The 21,655-nt window shown below is 49.2% G+C and overlaps 2 pseudogenes and 1 gene segment (V, D, J or C); all 3 read right to left on the bottom strand.

Annotated features, from left to right (window-relative positions):
• Positions 1–3,373: 3,373 nt before the first annotated feature.
• Positions 3,374–5,678, bottom strand: LOC116238934 (Ig heavy chain V region 914-like). The segment is given in 2 exon segments: positions 3,374–5,114; positions 5,467–5,678. Coding segments are annotated over 2 exon segments (387 nt in total).
• A 5,495-nt stretch (positions 5,679–11,173) lies between these two features.
• Positions 11,174–21,255, bottom strand: LOC149914855 (immunoglobulin heavy variable 3-53 pseudogene; annotated as a pseudogene). The gene is made up of 2 exons (XR_016460050.1): positions 21,168–21,255; positions 11,174–12,934 (listed from the first exon to the last, which is right to left on the bottom strand). The product of XR_016460050.1 is annotated as an immunoglobulin heavy variable 3-53 pseudogene (transcript).
• LOC116238937 (Ig heavy chain V region C3 pseudogene) lies at positions 13,105–21,527 on the bottom strand (annotated as a pseudogene). The gene is made up of 2 exons (XR_016459948.1): positions 21,206–21,527; positions 13,105–20,859 (listed from the first exon to the last, which is right to left on the bottom strand). The product of XR_016459948.1 is annotated as an Ig heavy chain V region C3 pseudogene (transcript).
• Between the last annotated feature and the right edge of the window lie 128 nt (positions 21,528–21,655).

Below are 21,655 nucleotides of genomic sequence, written 5' to 3' on the forward strand. Positions count from 1 at the left end.
CAGGGGCAGCACAGTGAGAGAAAAACAATCCAGAGTTTACTGATGAATTCTTACTGAAACAAGAGATCAAGGAGGTGGACCTCCTATTTGCAAATGAGAAAGATTCAGCAATAGATGTGAAGGTCAGGAGCAGGTTTGGCTGTGGTGATCACAGAATCACAGAAACATCAAGGTTGGAAAAGACCTACAAAGATCTAGTCCAACCATCTACCTATCACCAATCGTTCTCACTAAACCACATCCCTCACCACAACGTCCAAACATTCCTTGAACACCTCCATGGTCGGTGACTCCAGCACCTCCCGGGCAGCCCATTCCACTGCCTGACCACTCTTTCAGAAAAGTAGTATTTCCTAACATCCAGCCTAAATCTTCCCTGGTGCAGCTTGAAGCCATTCCCTCTAGTTCTATCTAGTTCTATCTAGTTCTAGTTACACAAGAGAAGAGGCAGACCCCTAGCTCACCACAACCTCTCTTCAGGTAGTTATAGAGAGCAATAAGGTCTCCCCTGAGCCTCCTCTTCTCCAGACTGAACAATCTCAGCTCCTTCAGCCGCTTCTCATAAAGCCCGTGCTCCAGCACCCTCACCAGCCTTGTTGCCGTTCTTTGAACCTGCTCCAGGGCCTCAATGTCTTTCTTGCAGTGAGGGGCCCTAAACTGGACACAGTACTCGAGGTGCGGCCTCACCAGAGCTGAGTACAAGGGGACGAGCACTTCCCTGTTCCTGCTGGCAACGCTGTTCCTGATGCAAGCCAGGATGCCATTGGCCTTCTTGGCCCAATGATGCTGGCTCATGTTCAGCCAAGCATCAATCAATACCTCCAGGTTCATTTCCTCTACACAGTCTTAACACTAACGTAGTGTTTGAGCTCAGAATCCCAGGAAGAGGAAGAAATGCAAAAAGCAGAATCACAGCTTCAGAATTTAGGAGAGCGGAATTTATCATCTTCAAGGAAGATCCCATTGAAAGATCCCAATGGAAGATCCCATGAGTTATGGTTCTGGATAGAGGAGAAGTCTAGGAGAGGTGCTTAATTTTCAGAGATCAGGAATAGTTTATCTTGACAAAACATAATGCAAAGCAAAGGTAGCAGGAGGCCAAAATGATGAACAAGGGGCTCCTGAACAAACTCAGATAAGGTAAGGAAATGTGCAAGAGTTGAAAACATAGGCTGGTGATCTGGGAGGGACATAGAGACACTATCATCATGCAGGGATTCATGATCATGCAGGGATAGGGTTGGAAAAGTCAAAGCCCATCTGGAACTGATTCTGGTAGAGCATGTGAAGGGCAACAGAAAAGTTTCTTCTCTGAAAGTAATGCCTCCTATTTTGCTGAGTTGGCCCATGAAGTTGGAGGAGGATGTTGGTGGTATGGCAGCAGAGGTTGAATCCTCCTCACAGTATTCCAATACATTTTGTTGCCATGCGACAGATGGCAGTAGAGGGCAGCCTGACAAAATGGTGTCTAAGATGAAAGTGTGTATGAGGCAAGCGTGGAACTGAATTCCTCTACGTGGAAAAAAATCGCACCCACTGACATCTGCACGTCTGTTCAGAATGAAACTTGTCTTTCACGTTGCTTTTGCCACTGCTGACATGCATCACCGTGCTCACATTCACTGTTTTGTCTCCATAAATGTTCAGCAAGAGTCAACTAATGTCAATGGTACAACTTTCTACTGCCATACCACATACAGGCCAACATAATAAAATAGGAGGCATTAGTTTCAGAACAGACTTTGTACAAAAGAGCTGCATGTGATTCAAAGTCCTCCTTCTGATGCCTGTTTAATGGGAGATTACTATCAGGAAGTATTCTTTGTAATCTCTTGCCTGCACTCTTTATGCATCTGCTTCTGGCCATTGTTCAGTATGGACCTAAAAGGATCTTAGCTTTTATCAAAAAAGGGAGTCAACAAATCTTACCTGCTCTGTGCTGTCAGAAGAGAATACAATGATGAAGTTGAGTGGAAACATCTAAAATACAGTAGATATATACCTGATCACCCAACTTGAGTTGATGGGCACATGTCCAAAATCACATTTTATCAAAGACTGGATATTGAATGTCAGGGAAACTAGCCTTGTATAGAAAAGTCTTTCCAGTGAATCATGCTGGGAATTAAATTTGTGTTTATGTTTACAGTTGTCTGAAGAAAAAGAGACTGCAGGGCACTGTTTTGGCCTTTAAGAGAAGTCAGTGAGTAAGCCCATTTGTGTTCAGTAATTCAGTCTTTTTCAGTCACAGTGGTACGTAATCCACAGTAGTAGAGAGTTCTACAAAAACATATTTATTTATTTACTTCACACCCAGGTGGCTTCCTCTTTCACGTCCTTTGAAGAGATGAAAGTTTATCTACTGTTTTACTTTTTAATAATCTAAAGCTGCTGCAGAAAGGTTGCTATGCACTAAAACCAAAATTATCAGTATTGCTTTGTTTTGGAGGGACAGAAATATTAACTTATAAAGTCCATATTTGTCAAAAAGGAATGTTGTTTCCTTTGGGGTGTTAAGAGCTGTTCTTACTGGAGGGACTGTATTTATCATTTGTCTTTTAACAAATATTAGGGGAGTTATGATGGAACATATTAAAGAACATCGGACGACCAGTTACATCAATCCTTTTAATTTTCAATTTTATTTTATTCTACATTTCCTAAGTATTTCTGGACCTTAAAATATTTGTTTATATAATTTTTTTTTTTAAAGTCCATATTGTGATTGATACAGCAGAAGGAAAGGATGCCTTCCAGAGGGTCCTTGTTCAACTCAGAAGGTGGACCTTTTGAACCTAATGAGGTTCAACAAAGCAAAGTGCAAGGTTCTGGGGAAAGGAAGAGTGGATGAAGACGACATTGTCTGGGCAATGGGAGATGCTTCTCACTGTGCAGGCGGGCGGGCGTGGGGCAGGGCACGGGGCAGCATGGGGGACAGGGTGCAGGAACAGAGTGCGCTGTCTTCCAGCTCTAACCCAATGATGATCAGGATCCCAGAGTTCTCATCAGGCTGGCATGATGGCATGGTTTTATTCTTTTTCTTATTGATATTCCACATCATAACATCATGTAGCGCATTGGAAATTAAAGAATTAATGCTCCAGTTCCATGGATTGTCATTTTTTTTCTGGGTACCTGGTTCTCAGAAAAGAAGGACAACTATAGCTCCCACTGTTCCACTTCCAATTTCCATTCAGAGAGAAAGATAAAACTTCTCAGGAGTCATCAGACAGCCCCTTTCCTTTACTGCTCATCTCTGCAGAGTGTGCTCCAAGCTGAATACTGGATTTCATGCGTTGAAAACAACAATGTCAGCACTGGAATAGAGCAAAGTTTGCATCAGGTGGAAACTATGAAGGCAAACACTGGAACAGAAAGAACAGTGAATGCAAGTTTGTTAGGAACAAATGAACCCATATGAGGCTCAAGGTGACAGTTTTGTGGATCACATCATTAACAATGATGAGGTGAGGTGTCACAACTACCAGACAGTCAAAAGAGACAGAGTGGTTACATAAGAATTCCCTATCAAAGAAAAAGTTCAAGACACAGCCCTCAGCAGTTAAAGTAATGCGCACTGTCTTTTGGGATAGGAAAGGGGAGATCCTTCTGGAGTTAACAGAACCAAGAAAATGCATCAGCTCAGACTGCTCAGTCTCCATGCTGACAGCACTGAAGACTCAAAACTCCAGAGACAGGGCAGAGTAGAAGGCAACCATTCTCTTGCAACATGATAACGCCATACCATGAATACACCATACCAATTTGAAGACTATGGTGTACACTAACAGTTTTAGCTGAACACTCCATTCACAACCATGATGTAGTCTATGTATCACACCTTTGGATTTCCATCTGTTTGGGATGATGAGAGATGTACCCTGTGGGCTGTGTGTGCTACCATTTTCCTAGTAACAATGCCAGCATAACAGCTTGGTGTCATCTGCAATCTTACTGAGGGTGAACTCAATGCCCTCATCCAGGTCATCAATAAAAATGTTAAACAGGAATATAGGAAGCATTGGAGCTTCCTACAGAAAAAACATAACAGCTGTGGAACTGTGGTTCACCTGCACTGGTGAAGGTATTTACCACCATGAAATGAAGGACCTTCATCATTACTGGTGAAAATGCATAGCTAATGGTGTTGACTATGTTAAAAGATAATGTCCTCCAGCTCTGCATCTGCTCTATCAAATAGTGTTATTGTACACTTTGAAACTGCTGAAGTTTCAGTGGAATCAAATGAGGGAAACTGCTTTCAGAGTAACTTATATACACTGCAGGATCTTAGTTTGTCCTGCTTGCCTCAACACTACAGACCACATTTGTTGGTTTATATCATTCTGAAATGCACCTGAAACCACACCAAAGATATTAACTCACTGTTTTGCTCACAGAGACAAATGGAAAAAAAACATGGCTGGTGGAGGGGAACGGGCAATTCTGTTGCTAGAAGTGCCCAATGTGCTTTTGAGTACCCAAGGGAAGAGGGAAACCAAAAGCAGGTGTGGATATGCCGAAGGCAGGAAGGCAGGCAAAGTGGCTAAACTGATCTCATGAACAGAAGCATGCTGAACATAATCCTCACATCACAACAGCACTTTTGTGACCCAGGAGAATGAAAGGAGTGATGAAGTGAAAAGAGACTGTGCAGAAAGGACAGGGTCATCTGTAGGGTGCAGTGATGTGCTGTCTCTGTCCACAAACGGTCCAGAGCTGCTCCAGCTCCTGCCAGTACTGTGGTTCCAGCAGCTGTTCTAATGAAGGAGATTTTTGTTACAGCTCTGCAGGATTTCCTGTTCCCGTGTGAACAGCACAGAAGTAGTGTGCTGAGTCGTGTGGGCGCAGGGCACGGAGAGACAGATAGGACAGAGAGCGGGAATCATCTCGAAAAACTGAGGCTCGATCTTCCAACTCTGGGCTTAATCTAGTATCTGATTCACCATAGATGTAGGACAGCCACTCGAGACGGCCATTGAGTGCCTGACGGTACCACAATACAGCATAACTTCCAAAGCTGAAGCCGGAACCCTGGCAGGAGAGCTGCACGGAGCCCCCAGATGCTCGCAAACCTCCACCAGATTCCTTCAGTCTCCACTGTGCACACACTCCTGCAGAAGGACAGCATCAGGAACCAGGCATAGCACATCCATGGAAGGAGGACGTTCCCCAGACATTCTAACAGCCGTAGATCATAAACTCCGAGCTGTGAACCTCCTCTCCCCTGCCACAGCCACAGCCCCAGCCCCAGGCCAGGGGCACTGCCCCAGCCGCCCTCCTGCTCGGGGCTCATCAGCCAGGGCCGCTCCCGCAGCATCCGCGTCCCCACACAGCCTCCCTCTGCCACGCACCACAGCCGCTCCCCGGCACCGAAGGCGAGCTGCAGGCCTCAGCGCGCCCGCGGGGCAGCAGCAGGAGCCGCGCCCAGCCCCGGCCTCGCCGCCCTCCGTGCCCGCCTCTCACCTGCCGGCCCCAAGGCCAAGGCCAGCAGCCACGGCCCCAGCCCGGCCGCCATCGCGCCCCGCCGCGCCGCCGCCGTCTGCCCGGCAGGCGGACGGCAGCAGAGCGGGGCCGCGCTCGGGCCGCCCCTCGGCGGGCCCAGGCGGGGCAGCGCCCACCGCTCCTCGCCTCTCCTCTCCTCTCCTCCCCGCCCGGCCCGGCCCCGTGCCACCGCGGCCCCTTCGGCGGAGGACGGGGCGGGCGCGGGGCGGGGCGCGGGGCAGCGCGGGGGGCAGAGGCGGAGCGCGGCGCCCCGGCACTCGGAGGCTCCGGGCCCTGGGCTCATCCCCGCGCAGCCCTCCGTGCGCGACGGGCCCGGGCCGAGGCCGGACACAGCACGCCTGCCCCACGCACGGCTCTCGGTCCGCAGCCTCTGCTTGCACGTGCTTCCCTGAGCCCCGCACCGACATCCCTCCGTGGTCTCCCTCCCCTCCCCTGACACAACACCACGAGGCACCATGCAGAAAATCCCATCCAAATCTTTCACCCAGTGCTCCTCCTTTGAACTCCACTGGGTTCTTTCCTCCTGGTCTTTCACAGCACACAGCTGTTAGGCACCCTGTGCCATCTCTCACCGTGGTCCCAGCTGGGTTCATAAACTGAGTGCACTGGTTCATAAACTGGTCTTCCAGCTCCAGCCCACTCACGATCCTGGACCCAGAGATCATAAGAGTTGCAGGGAAAACACTGAATTACCAACTGTATGTTTCCAGCTCTCTCTGCCTGTCTCCATAGTTATACACACTTAAGCACTGTTATAGGCTGTTTAGCAATAGAGATCAGCACTGCAGTCACAACAGACTACTTTTCTCTGCATCCACCACGTGCACAGACTTCTTCCTTCAATTTCCCACTTACTGTTATGGGATATATGTACTAAGACAGTTGCTCGTTATGGTCTAACAAGCAATGGAAATGTGTCAAACTGGGGACAAACAGCTAGAGGACAGCTAAAAGTCACAGTGATGAAGCTGGTGGCGGAAAAACGAGGAGGAAGTCAGTGGTTTAAGACCACCACAGGCTCCTACCATGCATGCTGAGGAGGACAATAGCATGTATTCATGAGTTCTTGGAAAAGAATGAGTATGTATGCTAATGTACTGCATATGTACGTCTTAACTGTTTAGATGTTGAACTGGAACTCTCAGAGCACATGCTTGATTTACCAAGACACTGCTACATATTGTGAGAAATAAAGCAGTGTTGGATCCTGATAACCACACTGTAGTTAGAGATTTTTCTTCCCTGATTTCAGATGACAATAGAAGAGATGCTGCACCTCCTGTGATGATTTCTGTGGCTCTTCTCTGGACCCAGTTCAACAGTCCAATGTTCTTCTTATCCCTTGTGCACGGAATCAAATGCAGTATTCCAGGTGAGGTTTAATTCCAGTGGAATAAAGGATTGGAATCACCTCATTGGAACTGCATCTTTTGATGCATCTCCTTCTTTTGATCCATTTCCTACAGCACTTCTCCAACTTGTCCAACCACATCTCCATGATTGAATTGACTTGCAGCCAGGCCATAGAAGAACTGGGCCATGGTAGATGAGAAGCCCAGTTAGTGTGCACTAGCTTATGGTTCACCGTGCAGCATCTGAGGCTCCCAGAATGCCTCCTTTTGCATCAAAATTTTCTCAGCCCTTGAAATACACTTTCTTCCTATGGGTATTATTACATATTGTAGAAAGGCCTGTTTTCTGCACCCGCTGTTGCACGACACCATCTGATTCAAGGCTGCCAGAAAGAAACATCAAGAATACTGGATTGCATATCAGTCACTTTTTGGCCAACAGCTGCAGAGCTGTTCCAGTGAGCTCGGGAGCCGATACTGCAGGGGCCTACTAGGATACTGCTGGTACCGGGCCTCGTAAGTACAGGAAGCATTGTAGTTATAAGTACAAGGGCTGCTCCACAAGCAATGCCACCTATTTCACTATGCAGGCACATGCAGACAGAGGTGGATGTTGGCATTATGGCAGTGCACGTTGAATTCCCATCAGTATTCCATTACATTTTGTTGCCATGAAACACATGGTAACAGAATGGCAGTCGGACAGAATGGAGTCTGACATGGAAGTGCGTATGAAGCAAAGGTGTGAAGATGAATAGCTCCACGTGGAAAGAATTGCACCCTTGACATTCACTGACACCTGCTGAACATTTATTGAGACCAAAAGGTGAATGTGAGCACTGTCAGGCAGTGGGTTCTGTGTTTCAGCAGTGGGTTTTGTGTTTCCGCAGTGAGAACACTGACAGGAAAGACAAGCCACCTTCCAGAAGACCATGTGCACATCTGTGCACATCTGTCACACATGAAATGAAAACTGTCTGGATCAGCTTAACCGTATGAATCAGAGGATTATGAACAGGAACCTGAGTGCAGAGCTGACTACTGGATTTCATGCACTCTAAATGATAATGTTAACATTAGAATATACCAACCTTTGCACCAGGAAGAATCTACTAAGACTCACACAGGAACAGAAAGAACAGTGTACGCCTGTCAGGAGCAACTGAACCCACACAAGGCTCAAGATGACAGTTTCTTGCAGCACATCATTACCAATGATGAGATGTGGTGACACCACTGCAAGACAGAGTCAAAAGAGCTAGAGTGCATGGAGTGGCAACATGAGAATTTCCTTCAGAAGAAAAAATTCAAGACACAGCTCTCAGCAGTTAAAGTGATGTGCACTGTCTTTTGGGATAGGAAAGGGGAGATCCTTCAGCATTTACTAGAACCCAGACAATCCATCAGGTCAGATGGACCTCAGTCTCTACACTGACAACTCTGGAGGCTCAAACCTGCACAGTCAGGCCAGAGAAGAAGGCAGCCATTCTCTTGCAACATGATAACATCAAACACCACAACAATTAGAAAAACACGGTGCACATTGACACTTTTGGCTGAACAGTCCTTCCACAACCATGATACAGTCTGTGTATCGCACCTTCACACGCCCATCTATTTGGGCTGATGAGAGATTTACTCCGTGGGCTACATTTTCTGGGAACAATGCCAGCATAACAGCTGTGAAACTGTGGTACACCTCCACTGGAACAAGTATTTATGAGCATGAAATGAAGGATCTTCTCCATCACTGGTAAAAATGCATAGCTAATAGTGTTGACTTTGTTGAAAGATAATATCCTACAGCTGTGACTCTGCTTTATCAAATAGTATTATTGTGCACTTTGAAACTGTTATAGTTTCTTTGGAATTAAATAGGAGACATCGTTTTCAGAGTAACTTTTGCAATTTGCAGGATCTCAGATTACCCTGCTTGCTGCAATGCTACAGACAGCGTTCCTTAGATTCCATCACTCCAAAATGCCCCTGAAACCACATCAGATCTATTCACTGACTGCTTTGTTCGCAGAGGCATGCAGAAAAAGCCCATGGAAGCAGGCGATGCTGTTGCTAGAATTGCCCAAGCGATTTTCAGGAGACAAGGAGAGAAGGAATGCTAGAATGGGTTCAGCCATGCTGCAGATATGAAGGTGGGCGAAGTGGCCAAATTGATTTGGTGACCAGAAATATAAATATAATCCCCAGGTCACAACACCGCTTTTGTAACACAGGAGAATGAAAGGAGTGACAAAGTGATAGGAGACCTTGCAGAAGGACAGGGTCATCTGTGGTGTGCAGTGATGTCTCCTCACTGTCCAGGAGCAGCCCAGAGCTGCTCCAGTTCCTGCCAGCACTTTGACTCCTGCAGCCTTGGCTGTGCTCAGGAAGATTTTTGTTACAGCTCTGCAGGATTTCCTGTTCCCGTGTGAACAGCACAGAAGTAGTGCACTGAGTCGTGTGGGCGCAGGGCACGGAGAGACAGATGGGACACAGAATGGGAATCCTCACGAGAAACCGAAGGCTCGATCTTCCAACTCAGGGCTTAATTCAATAGTAGAATCATCATAGATGTAGGACAGCCACTCGAAACGGCCATTGAGTGCCTGACGGTACCACAATACAGCATAACTTCCAAAGCTGAAGCCGGAACCCTGTCAGGAGAGCTGCACGGAGCCCCCAGATGCTCACAAACCTCCACCAGATTCCTTCAGTCTCCACTGTGCACACACTCCTGCATCAGGAACCAGGCATTGCAAATCCATGGAAGGAGGACGTTTCCCAGCTACCCCAATGCCCACAGATCATAAACTCCGAGCTGTGAACCTCCTCTCCCCTGCCACAGCCACAGCCCCAGCCCCAGGCCAGGGGCACTGCCCCAGCCGCCCTCCTGCTCGGGGCTCATCAGGCCAGGGCCGCTCCCGCAGCATCCGCGTCCCCACACAGCCTCCCTCTGCCACGCACCACAGCCGCTCCCCGGCACCGAAGGCGAGCTGCAGGCCTCAGCGCGCCCGCGGGGCAGCAGCAGGAGCCGCGCCCAGCCCCGGCCTCGCCGCCCTCCGTGCCCGCCTCTCACCTGCCGGCCCCAAGGCCAAGGCCAGCAGCCACGGCCCCAGCCCGGCCGCCATCGCGCCCCGCCGCGCCGCCGCCGTCTGCCCGGCAGGCGGACGGCAGCAGAGCGGGGCCGCGCTCGGGCCGCCCCTCGGCGGGCCCAGGCGGGGCAGCGCCCACCGCTCCTCGCCTCTCCTTTTGCATCAAAATTTTCTCAGCCCTTGAAATACACTTTCTTCCAATGGGTATTATTACATATTGTAGAAAGGCCTGTTTTCTGCCGAGGCCGGACACAGCACGCCTGCCCCACGCACGGCTCTCGGCACGCAGCCTTTGCTTGCACGTGCTTCCCTGAGCCCCACACCGACATCCCTCCATGGCTTCTGTTCCCTTCCCTGACCTAGCACCACGACGCACCATGCAGAAACCACCCCCGAAGTCTTTTAACCCATTCTCCTCATTGCAGCACCATTTTGATCCCCTTTCCTCCCCCAGAAAAGCTCCAGGCTCTCCTGTCTCGATCTTCGCACACCGTCTGTCTTTTGCTGGGCTGTGAACAGGCAAGAAGGAGTGATGGTGGGGAGGAGTGGATGAGTAGACAACACCGGTGCTGTCAGGGCATCCTGGACTGTCTCTCACCATTGTTCCAGCAGGGTGCAGAAATAAAGCATGCTGTTTTCCAGATCCAGGTCAATGTCGACCAGTCTCAGCCTGGCAGAAAAGCCTCTGGCGGGTAGAAGGTTCTGTGTGGCTGTAGGAGCCTCCCCGGCCCTTGCTCTAGGGCAAATACTGCGGATGCCTCCAAAGCTGCTAGCACTACCACACCATGCAAATATAGGAAGCATTGGAACTTCCTACAGAAAAAACGCAGGCTGCTCCAGAAGTAATGCCTAATTTTTTATGAAGTTGGCCCACGATTTCAGAAGTGGATGTTGGTGGTACAGCTGTAGAGGCTGAACCCTCTTTCCAATATTCCATTATATTTCCTTGCTGTGTCACAGTTTCCAGCAGAGCGGCGGTCTGACAAAACAGTGTCTGACATGGGATTGCACAAAGGTGTGGATTTTCATATTTCCATGTGGAACAAATTGCACCCCCTTAACATTCATTGATTCTTGCATCTGCTCAAATCAGAGGATTACAACCAGGGAACTTCATGCAGAGATGAACGTTGGCTTCAGTGCGTTGAAAAAAATGGTGTCAGTGATGGAGTGTAGAAAACTTTACACCGGATGGGTTCCATGAACATCTACACAGAAACAGAAAGAACACTGTATGCAAGTTAGCAAGAAACAACTCAACCTATATGGGGCTCAAGGTGAAAACTTCCCGGGCCACATCATTAACAATGATGAGACGTGGTGTCACCACTACGAGCCAGAGTCAAAAGAGCCAGAGTCCATGGTCTGCTGACATGAGAATTCTCTATTGGAGAAAAAGTTCGTGAAACATCCTCAGTGGGCATAGTGCTGTGCACTGTCTTTTGGGATAGGAAAGGAATGGGTGATCCTTCTGAATGTGGTAGAACTTGCACAATCCATCAGCTCAGACCACTCAGCCATGATTCTGACAAGACTCAAGGCTTGAACTTCCAGAGTCAGGGCAGAGAAGAAGGCAGCCATTCTCTTGCAACTGATAAAACCACACACCGTGTGAATATGAAGACCATGGTGCGCGCTGACAATTTTGGCTGAACAGTCCTTTCACAACCGTGATGCACTCTGTGTACGTCACCTTTGGACTTCAGTTCAGGCTGATGAAAAATGTTCTCTAAGAGCTACATTTTCCTGGTAACAATGCCATCATAACAGCTGTGGAACTGTGGTTCACCTGCACTGGTGCAGGTATTTACCACCATGAAATGAAGGATCTTCATCATCACTGGTGAAAACGCATAGCTAATGGTGTTGACTATGTTAAAAGATAATGTCCTCCAGCTCTGCATCTGCTCTATCAAATAGTGTTATTGTGCACTTTGAAACTGCTGTAGTTTCAATGGAATCAAATGGGGAAAACTGCTTTCAGAGTAACTTATATACATTGCAGGATCTCAGTTTGTCCTGCTTGCCTCAACACTACAGACCACATTTGTTGGTTTATATCATTCTGAAATGCACCTGAAACCACATCAAAGATATTAACTCACTGTTTTGCTCACAGAGACAGATGGAAAAAAAACATGGCTGGTAGAGGGGAGCAGGCAATTCTGTTGCTAGAAGTGCCCAATGTGCTTTTGAGTACCCAAGGGAAGAGGGAAAGAAAGAGCAGGTGCAGACATGCTGCAGGTAGGAAGGCATGGAAAGTGGCCAAGCTCATCTGGTGACCAGAAATATTGTGAACATAATCCTCAGGTTACAACACTGCTTTTGTGACTCAAGGGAATGAGAGGAGAAGTGTGTGGAAGTGAAGTGAAAGGAAACTGTGCGGAAAGGACAGGGTCACCTGCGGTGTGCAGTGATGACCCCTCACTGTCCTAGGAGCAGCCCAGAATTGCTCCAGTTCCTGCCAGCACTGTGGTTCCAGCAGCAGTGGCTTTGCCCAAGAAGGGTTTTTTTTTTGTTACAGCTCCGCAGGATTTCCTGTTGCTGTGCGAACAGCACAGAAGTAGTGCACTGAGTCGTGTGGGCGCAGGGCGCGGAGAGACAGATAGGACACAGATTGGGAATTGTCTCGAGAAACTGAGTATCGACCCTGCACCTCAGGGCTTAATCTAATAGATGATTCAGTGTAGATGTAGGACAGCCACTCGAGACGACCACCGAGTGCCTGACGGTACCACAGTACAGCATAACTTCCAAAGCTGAAGCCGGATCCCCGGCAGGAGAGCTGCACGGAGCCCCCAGGTGCTCGCACACCTCCGCCAGACGCTTCCAGTCTGAACTGTGCACACACTCCTGCAGAAGGACAGCAACAGGAACCAGGCATTGCACATCCATGGAAGGAGGACGTTCCCCAGACATTCTAACACCCGTAGACCATAAACTCAGAGCTGTGAACCTCTCTCCTGCCATAGCCCCAGACCAGGGGCAGGCGGACGGCAGCAGAGCGGGGCCGCGCTCGGGCCGCCCCTCGGCGGGCCCAGGCGGGGCAGCGCCCACCGCTCCTCGCCTCTCCTCTCCTCTCCTCTCCTCCCCGCCCGGCCCGGCCCCGTGCCACCGCGGCCCCCTCGGCGGAGGACGGGGCGGGCGCGGGGCGGGGCGCGGGGCAGCGCGGGGGGCAGAGGCGGAGCGCGGCGCCCCGGCACTCGGAGGCTCCGGGCCCTGGGCTCATCCCCGCGCAGCCCTCCGTGCACGACGGGCCCGGGCCGAGGCCGGACACAGCACGCCTGCCCCACGCACGGCTCTCCCTCTGACTTTTTTTTTTTTTTTTTATTTCCCCACTGACAAGATTGTCATGTTCTATTCAGATTCACATCCAATTAATAATCCTGCTTCAAAATATCAGCTGCTATTACTTACATTCCTTTACAATCTTTTTTTACTCTGATAGTATTCTTTAACTGGCTCCTACCTTTAACATAAAGCCAGTATTATTGCATTTCAAAATGAAACTTTTTTTGGTTGCTTTTTTTACTGTAGGCTGGTAACTTCCACCATTGTTATGAAGTCTGCCGATGCCACAACAGTAGCAGTTGCTATGATTCTTCTGGATTTCCTTCTTTCATTACTATCTCCTCAATTGTACATTGCCCTCAACTTCCCTGACATCCTTGCACTTCTCTGACCTTCTTCTTTTGCTCTCTCACAGAATGGCCCGGGTTGGAAAGGACCTCAAGGACCATGAATTTCCAGCCCCTCTGCCACAGGCAGGGCCCCCAATCTTCCCATTTAATACTAGACCACGTTGCCCAGGGCCCCATCCAATCTGGCTTTGAACACCAGCAGGGATGGGGCATCCACAACCTCTCTGGGCAGCCTGTTCCAGCCTTTCCACTGTCATAGGAAAGAACTTCCCCCTGACATCCAACCTAGATATTCTCTCCCTCAACTTCAAGCCATTTCCCCTTGTCCTGCAGTTATCTACCCTTTCCAAGAGTTGACTCCCCTCCTGTTTGTAGGCTCCCTTTAGGTACAGAAAGGCCGCACTGAGGTCATCCCGCAGCCTTCTTTTCTCCAGGCTGAACAAGCCCTGCTCCTTCAAGCCTGTCTTCGTAGGGGAGGTGCTCCAGCCCCCTGATCATGTTTGTGGCTCTCCTCTGGACCCTCTCCAACAGCTGTCTTTCTTGTATTGGGGGCTCCGGACCTGGACACGGTACTGCAGATGGGGCCTCACAAGAGCAGAATAGAGAGGGACAGTCACCTCCCTGTCCCGGCTGGCCACCCTTCTTCTGATGGAGCCCAGGATACCAAAATCCAAGGAAAAAGTTTGTGCTCGTGGTGGATGCCAAGAGAAAAGTAGTCTGTTGTGACTGCAGTGCCACTGTGGAGCAGGATCGTAGAGAATAAACAAGCCTGTTCAAACACCAAGCAAAGCTAAACTGGAAAATTTACAACACTCATTGATCCCTTCTGCAAAGCAACATATTGGTCCTTGAACTAATATACTGACTTTTATTGCCAAACCATAGCCTATATAACTACATAGACAGGCTGAGAGAGGGGGAGTTTCAGTGTTTTCTGTGGTACTCAGATGAGATCTCTAGGTCCCAGGTCATCACTGGGCTGGAGCTGGAAGACAAGGCACTCAATTTCTGCACCCTGCTTGGAGCATGGTGGGAGACCGTCCCAGGTGCCTTGTCAACATCTTGCCCACCATCTTGTCACCACTCCATGGACTCTGGTTCTTTTGATTCTGTCTTATAGTTGCGACAATACCGTAAGGGATCTGTTGAATCATGGCCTGAACTTCTGATAGACCACCTGAGGCAAGCAATGAGTCAGCCCTGGGAGCACAGATGAATGCAATTCTCCTGTGCTACTGGAAGGGGTGGATCCTGGACCTCATTTAAGAGCTGACTACCAGTGGGGAAGGATCTCTTTTGAAGATCACTTCTCTTGGAGTTTTCTCAGCAAGCCCAGGACAGGGGTAAGCTTTCCATCCATTCTTCTTTAGTGTGATAACTGGTTTAGCCTAACTTTCTTATATATTCTTTAATTAGAACTTCTGTATGTTCACTGATTATACACTTGGCAAACCAGGCAGGCCAAATATACTCAAGTTTACATCATGTCCTTTCTATGGAATTTCTATAAATGGATCAGGGGCGAGAACGTTACCCCACCAGATAAAATGACTCTGGGACAGATCCCAGGATTTGTGGGATCCTCCTGTTATGAACTAGCGGTTATAATTGAAAAATGGAGTCCCCTACTCATTATGGGAAACATCCCCCTGTGTTGCATGGCAGGCTACTTTCAGGGACTTAGCAAAGATATACTAACCATGAAAGGAGGATAACTAGCTGTTGTATAATCAATGAATATACAGATGTTATAATTAAGAAATATCCAGGAAAGTTAGGCTAAGAAAGATTATTGCAACAGGAAGATAATAAATGGAAAATGTTACCAATGTTGCAGGCTCACAATATTCTCCACAAGGAGGGATCTCTAGGGAGAGATCCTTCCTCAGTGGCAGTCAGTACTTAAATGGGATCTAGGAGAGGTGGAGCCAGGCTTCATCCCTTCTGCTAGCACAGGTGAATTACCTTCACCTGTGCTCCTGTGACTGACTCATTGCTTACCTCATGTCAGTAGCATATATTAATGAGTTCTTGGGACAGAATGAATATGTATGCCAATGTACTGTGTATGTATATCTTAACTGTTTAAATGTAGCACTGGAACTCTCAGAGCAGGTGCTTGATTTATCAAGTCACCAGTATGTATCGTGAGGAATAAGGGAGTGTTGGCTCTCTAACACCTTGTTGTAAAGTTTTCTTCCTTGATCTCACATGACAATACGAGAGCTGCTGCATCTCCTCTGATCATCTCTGTGGCTCTTCTTTGGACCCGCTCCAGCAGGCCAATGTCATTCTTATTCCTTTGTGACCAGAATCAAATGCAGTATTCCAGGTGCGGTTTCATAACAGCGGAATAAATGGTTGGAATCACCTTATTTGACCTGCTGGCTACACTTCTTCTGATTCACATCCTTCTTCTGATCCATCTCCTACAACACTGCTTCAAGTTATCCCACCAAACCTCCATGATCAAGTGCCTTTGCAACCAGGCCATGGAGGTAAAACTGGGCCTTGCCAAATCGGAGGCCCAGTTAACGTGCACTAGCTTACGGTTCACCACGCAGCATCTGAGGTTCCCAGAATACCTCCTTTTGCATCATATAGTTTCTCAGCCCTTGAGCTATCCCTTCTTCCACTTGTGAAGTACTATGGCCTGAACAGCGAGCCTTCTTTCAAAGCTGACCGGATCTCACAACCCTGTGTTGTATATCAGCAGTATCCAATCATTAGCAAAATATTTATGATCGTTAGTGAAATACATATCCTGGACAAAATATCTCATTAGCAAGAGATATGGCATAGATAAAGTGTTATGAGAATGTATTAACTTTTTCTTGCTTACAAGGATAGTGTCACTGCCTACTAGTAGACAAAATTCCTTGGTTCCTCCTTGAGCCCTCGCCAGGCTGGGGGTGGAATCCAAAAGGGAGAACAAAGCCAGATGTTTCTGCCTAATTGTCACATAGACTTGTTTATTCAACAATGCAGTGTCTGGATACCCTTGTAGCAAAGTTGAGAACTCACCTATGTGTGGTTGCACTGCGCAGGACTTTCCAGTTACTGGGAAAGGCTCTCCTAATCCTCACTGCAACCAGGGATCCCCAGAGATGGTGGATATGGATAACAGCCAAGCGCTAGGGCAACTGGTGGTGTATCTTCCTTCCCACTACAGCTAATCTCATGTAGTAACGGTTAGGTGCATAACCCTCCTCTGTTTTATTCTTTCTGTATCGTTTCTCTTATTATCTCATTGCTTTAAACTTAAGTAAAGGTAAAAGAACCTCACATTTGGTGTTTGTGAGTTTTGTGCTGACCCCACCCACTGCCAAAACAACTGGATAAGAATACATGCTTGGGAAAGCCCTGCTTTCTGCACCTGCATGACACCATCTGATTAGTGTCTGCTACAAAGGAACACTGACAATTCAGGATTCTCTGTCATTGCTTCTTGGTCCACTGCTGCAGTGTGAACCAAGCACCGCAGTGAAACACTGCATCATCCCCTCTCTTTGCTGCTTGGATCTGCAGTAGGAATCTGTTGTGGGAGCTCTCTGCTGTTCCAGGAAAGTGAAACTTCTGTATTCCTCACCCTCCAATAAGTCCATGTGGCCTCTGCTAGGACCATGCTAGAACTTGTGCTATGTGTACAAGCTGTTTCCTCTCATGTTGCACTGGAAGATGACTTTACCACCACTGTGCACTGCCAGTTTCCTGACATGCTGCTCCCCAGCCACCTAGCCAGTGACTGCTGCAAGAGTGCTGAGAACAAGCTGTGATTTCCCCAAGAATAGGAAAGGGTGAGAGCAATCCTGGAGGGGCACTGCAATGGCACTGGACCAGTGGGAGATCTTAACCCTTCTCTTTGAACCAGCTGATAATAATGAACGAGAAATACAGCAGGTACAGGCAATCAATCAATCATCACTTGTGAATGTGAATCACTTGTGGCAGGTCTCCACTGTTCACTTAAAGAGATTCTGGAAACTTCCATATTCATCCCCATCCCCACAGCTCTGTGCTCTCCCCTCCAATCCGTTGCACAACCGCCAGCTCTGGGGTCTGGGGTGCAAACAGGCAAGAAGAAGGTGAGGACTGGATGAAATAGATGTTGTCAGGGTAACCTGGGATGCTCTCACCATGGTCCCAGCAGGGTGCAGACACAGAGTGCGCTGTCTTCCAATTCCAGCCCAGTGACGATCATGGTACAGGGCTCTCATCAGGCTGGAGCGATAGCATGGTATTATGATTTTTGTTATCGTTATTGCATAACATATCGTTATTATCATAACATCACGTAGTACACTGGGAGTTAAAGACAATGCTCCAGTTCCATGCATTGTAGATTTTTCTGGGTACCTGTTCTCAGAAGAGAAGAACTGCATCTCCATCAAGTCTTTCACTGTTCCATTCCCATTTTCCAGTCAGAGGGAAAGATAAAACTTCTCAGCAGTCACAAGATTGCCCCTTTCTTTTTAGTGCGCATCTCTGCGGTGTGTGCTCCCTAGCCATGTCGCCTCCGGCATTAAAGGAAGGCCTTCAATTTTGGATGCTCTCTTTCTCATTTATTTGATTTATTAGCTTCAGTTCCAATATATTGTATTCTATTGTGTTATCTCACTTTCCACTCTCATATTTATTAAATTACCTTACTTCCTCAGCTCGTTCCCTGTGTTTCCTTTTCATGTCCATCACCCAATTTTTTTTCTTACCACCCTAACCGTTACCTCAGAGCAAGGCTCCATGGATTCCTCTGCACCATTAGTCATGGATTCTGACCAAACTGGGACATACAGTGACACATGAAAGCCTCTGGTGGGCAAAAACAGGGCATGTGGCTCTAGGAACCTCCCCAACCCATGCTCTGGAGGGAATACTGCAGGAGCCTGCCAGAATACTGCTGGTACCAGGCCACATAAATATAGGAAACATTGAAGTTATAAGTACAAGGACGGTTCCACAAGTAATGCCAACTATCTTACTACTTTGGCATGTGAGGACAGAGGAGGTTGTTGGCATTATGGCAGTGTATGTTGAGCCCCCGCCAGTATTCCATTACAATTTGTTGCTGTATAACACATGGTAGCAGAGGGGCAGTCTGAGAATGGAGTGAGAAACAGAAGAGCATATGAGGCAAAGGTGTGATGTTGAATTGCTCCACGTGGAAAGAATAGCACCCTTGACATTCACTGACACCTCCTCAATATTTATGGAGACCAAAAGATGAATGTGAACTCAGTGAGGCAGTGGGTTTTGTGTTTCAACAGTAGTGGCAACACCAACAGGAAAGACAAGCCAAATGAAGAGTGTCTGGATCAGTTTAACTGTATGCATCAGTGGATTACAAACAGGAACCTGTGTACAGAGCTGAGTATTGGGTTTTATGCGTTGAAAACAACAATGTCAGTGTTGGAATAGAGCAAAGTATGCATCAGGTGGAAACTTGAAGGCTCACACTGGAAAAGAAAGAAGAGTGTAAGCAACTTCGTCAGGAACAACTGAACCCATACGAGGCTCAAGGTGACAGTTTCCTAAATCACATCATTAATAGTGACAAAATGTATTGTCACAGCTATAAGATAGAGTCAAAAGAGCCAGAGTCCATGGAGTGTAACATGAGAATTCCCTATCAAAGAAAAAGTTCAAGACACAGCCCTCAGCAGATAAAGTGATGCGCACTGACTTTTGTGATGGGAAAGGAGAGATCCATCTGGATTTACAAGAATCTGGACAATCCATCAGCTCAGACTGCTCAGTCTCAGTGCTAATGCTGAAGGCTCAAACCTCCACAGTCAGGCCAGAGAAGGCAACCATTCTCTTGCAACATGATAACACCACACACCATACCAATATGAGGACCACGGTGCACACTGACAATTTTGGCTGAACAGTCCTGCCACAACCATGATACAGTTTGTGTACTGCACCTCTGGGCTGCCATCCGTTCAGCTGATGAGAGGTATATTCAGTGGGCTACAGTTCCTGGGAACAATGCCAGCATAACAGCTCTGAAACTGTGGTTCACCTCCAATGGTGCAGGTATTTACCAACATGAAATCATTATCACAGGTGAAAACGCATAGCTAATGGTGTCGACTATGTTAAAAGATAATATCCTGCAGCTGTGATTCTGTTCTATCAAATAGTGTTATTGAGCAATCTTTAGCTGTTGAAGCTTCTTCGGAGTCACATGGGAGACATCATTTTCCGCACAAATGTGCGAAGAACTTCTTTACGGTGAGGGTGACGGAGCACTGGAACAGGCTGCCCAGGGAGGTTGTGGAGTCTCCTTCTCTGGAGATATTCAAGACCCGCCTGCACACCTACTTGTGCGACCTGCTGTAGGGAACCTGCTTTGGCAGGGGGGTTGGACTTGATGATCTCTGGAGGTCCCTTCCAACCCCTACGATTCTGTGATTCTGTGATTTGCAGAGTGACGTATGTAATTTGAAGGGTCTCAGATTGCCCTGCTAGCTGCAACGCTACAGACTGCATTTGTTGGATTCCATCACTCTGAAATGTCCCAGAAACCACATCAGATTTATTCACCCACTGCTTTGATCACAGAGACAGATGGAAAAAGCCATCCACACGGGTGACGGAAGCAGGCAATGCTGTAGCAAGAAATGCCCAAATGCTTTTGAGTACCCAATGGAAGAAGGAAACCAAAATCAGGTGCAGACATGCTGCAGGTAGGAGGCAGGAAAAGTGGCCAAACTGATAGTGTGAACAGAAATATTGGGAATATGATCCTCAGGTCACATCACTGCTTTTGTGACTCAGGAGAAGTGATGGCAGAGAGACGTGGCAGAAAGGACAGGGTCATCTGTGGTGTGCACTGATGTCTCCTCACTGTCCAGGAGCAGCCCAGAGCTGCTCCAGTTCCTGCCAGCACTGTGGTTCCAGCAGCAGTGGCTGTGTCTAAGAAGGGGATTTTTTGTTACAGCTCTGCAGGATTTCCTGTTCCCGTGTGAACAGCACAGAAGTAGAGCGCTGAGTCGTGTGGGTGCAGGGCACGGAGAGACAGATAGGACACAGATTGGGAATCCTCACGAGAAACCGAGGCTCGACCCTCCAACTCAGGGCTTAATCTAATAATATAATCATCATAGATGTAGGACAGCCACTCCAGACGACCACCAAGTGCCTGACGGTACCACAGTACAGCGTAACTTCCAAAATTGAAGCCGGATCCCTGGCAGGAGAGCTGCACAGACTCCCCAGGTGCTTGCACACCTCCGCCAGATGCTTCGAGTCTGAACTGTGCACACACTCCTGCAGAAGGACAGCAACAGGAACCAGGCATTGCACATCCATGGAAGGAGGACGTTCCCCAGACATTCTAACACCCGTAGACCATAAACTCCGAGCTGTGAACCTCCTCTCCCCTGCCACAGCCCCAGCCCCAGGCCAGGGGCACTGCCCCAGCCGCCCTCCTGCTCGGGGCTCATCAGCCAGGGCCGCTCCCGCAGCATCCGCGTCCCCACACAGCCTCCCTCTGCCACGCACCACAGCCGCTCCCCGGCACCGAAGGCGAGCTGCAGGCCTCAGCGCGCCCGCAGGGCAGCAGCAGGAGCCGCGCCCAGCCCCGGCCTCGCCGCCCTCCGTGCCCGCCTCTCACCTGCCGGCCCCAAGGCCAAGGCCAGCAGCCACGGCCCCAGCCCGGCCGCCATCGCGCCCCGCCGCGCCGCCGCCGTCTGCCCGGCAGGCGGACGGCAGCAGAGCGGGGCCGCGCTCGGGCCGCCCCTCGGCGGGCCCTGGCGGGGCAGCGCCCACCGCTCCTCGCCTCTCCTCTCCTCTCCTCCCCGCCCGGCCCGGCCCCGTGCCACCGCGGCCCCTTCGGCGGAGGACGGGGCGGGCGCGGGGCGGGGCGCGGGGCAGCGCGGGGGGCAGAGGCGGAGCGCGGCGCCCCCGCACTCGGAGGCTCCGGGCCCTGGGCTCATCCCCGCGCAGCCCTCCGTGCGCGACGGGCCCGGGCCGAGGCCGGACACAGCACGCCTGCCCCACGCACGGCTCTCGGTCCGCAGCCTCTGCTTGCACGTGCTTCCCTGAGCCCCGCACTGACATCCCT

The sequence above is a fragment of the Phasianus colchicus genome, chromosome 26, assembly GCF_987193195.1.
Source record: "Phasianus colchicus chromosome 26, bPhaCol1.hap1.1, whole genome shotgun sequence".
In the NCBI taxonomy this organism is placed as follows: domain Eukaryota; kingdom Metazoa; phylum Chordata; class Aves; order Galliformes; family Phasianidae; genus Phasianus; species Phasianus colchicus.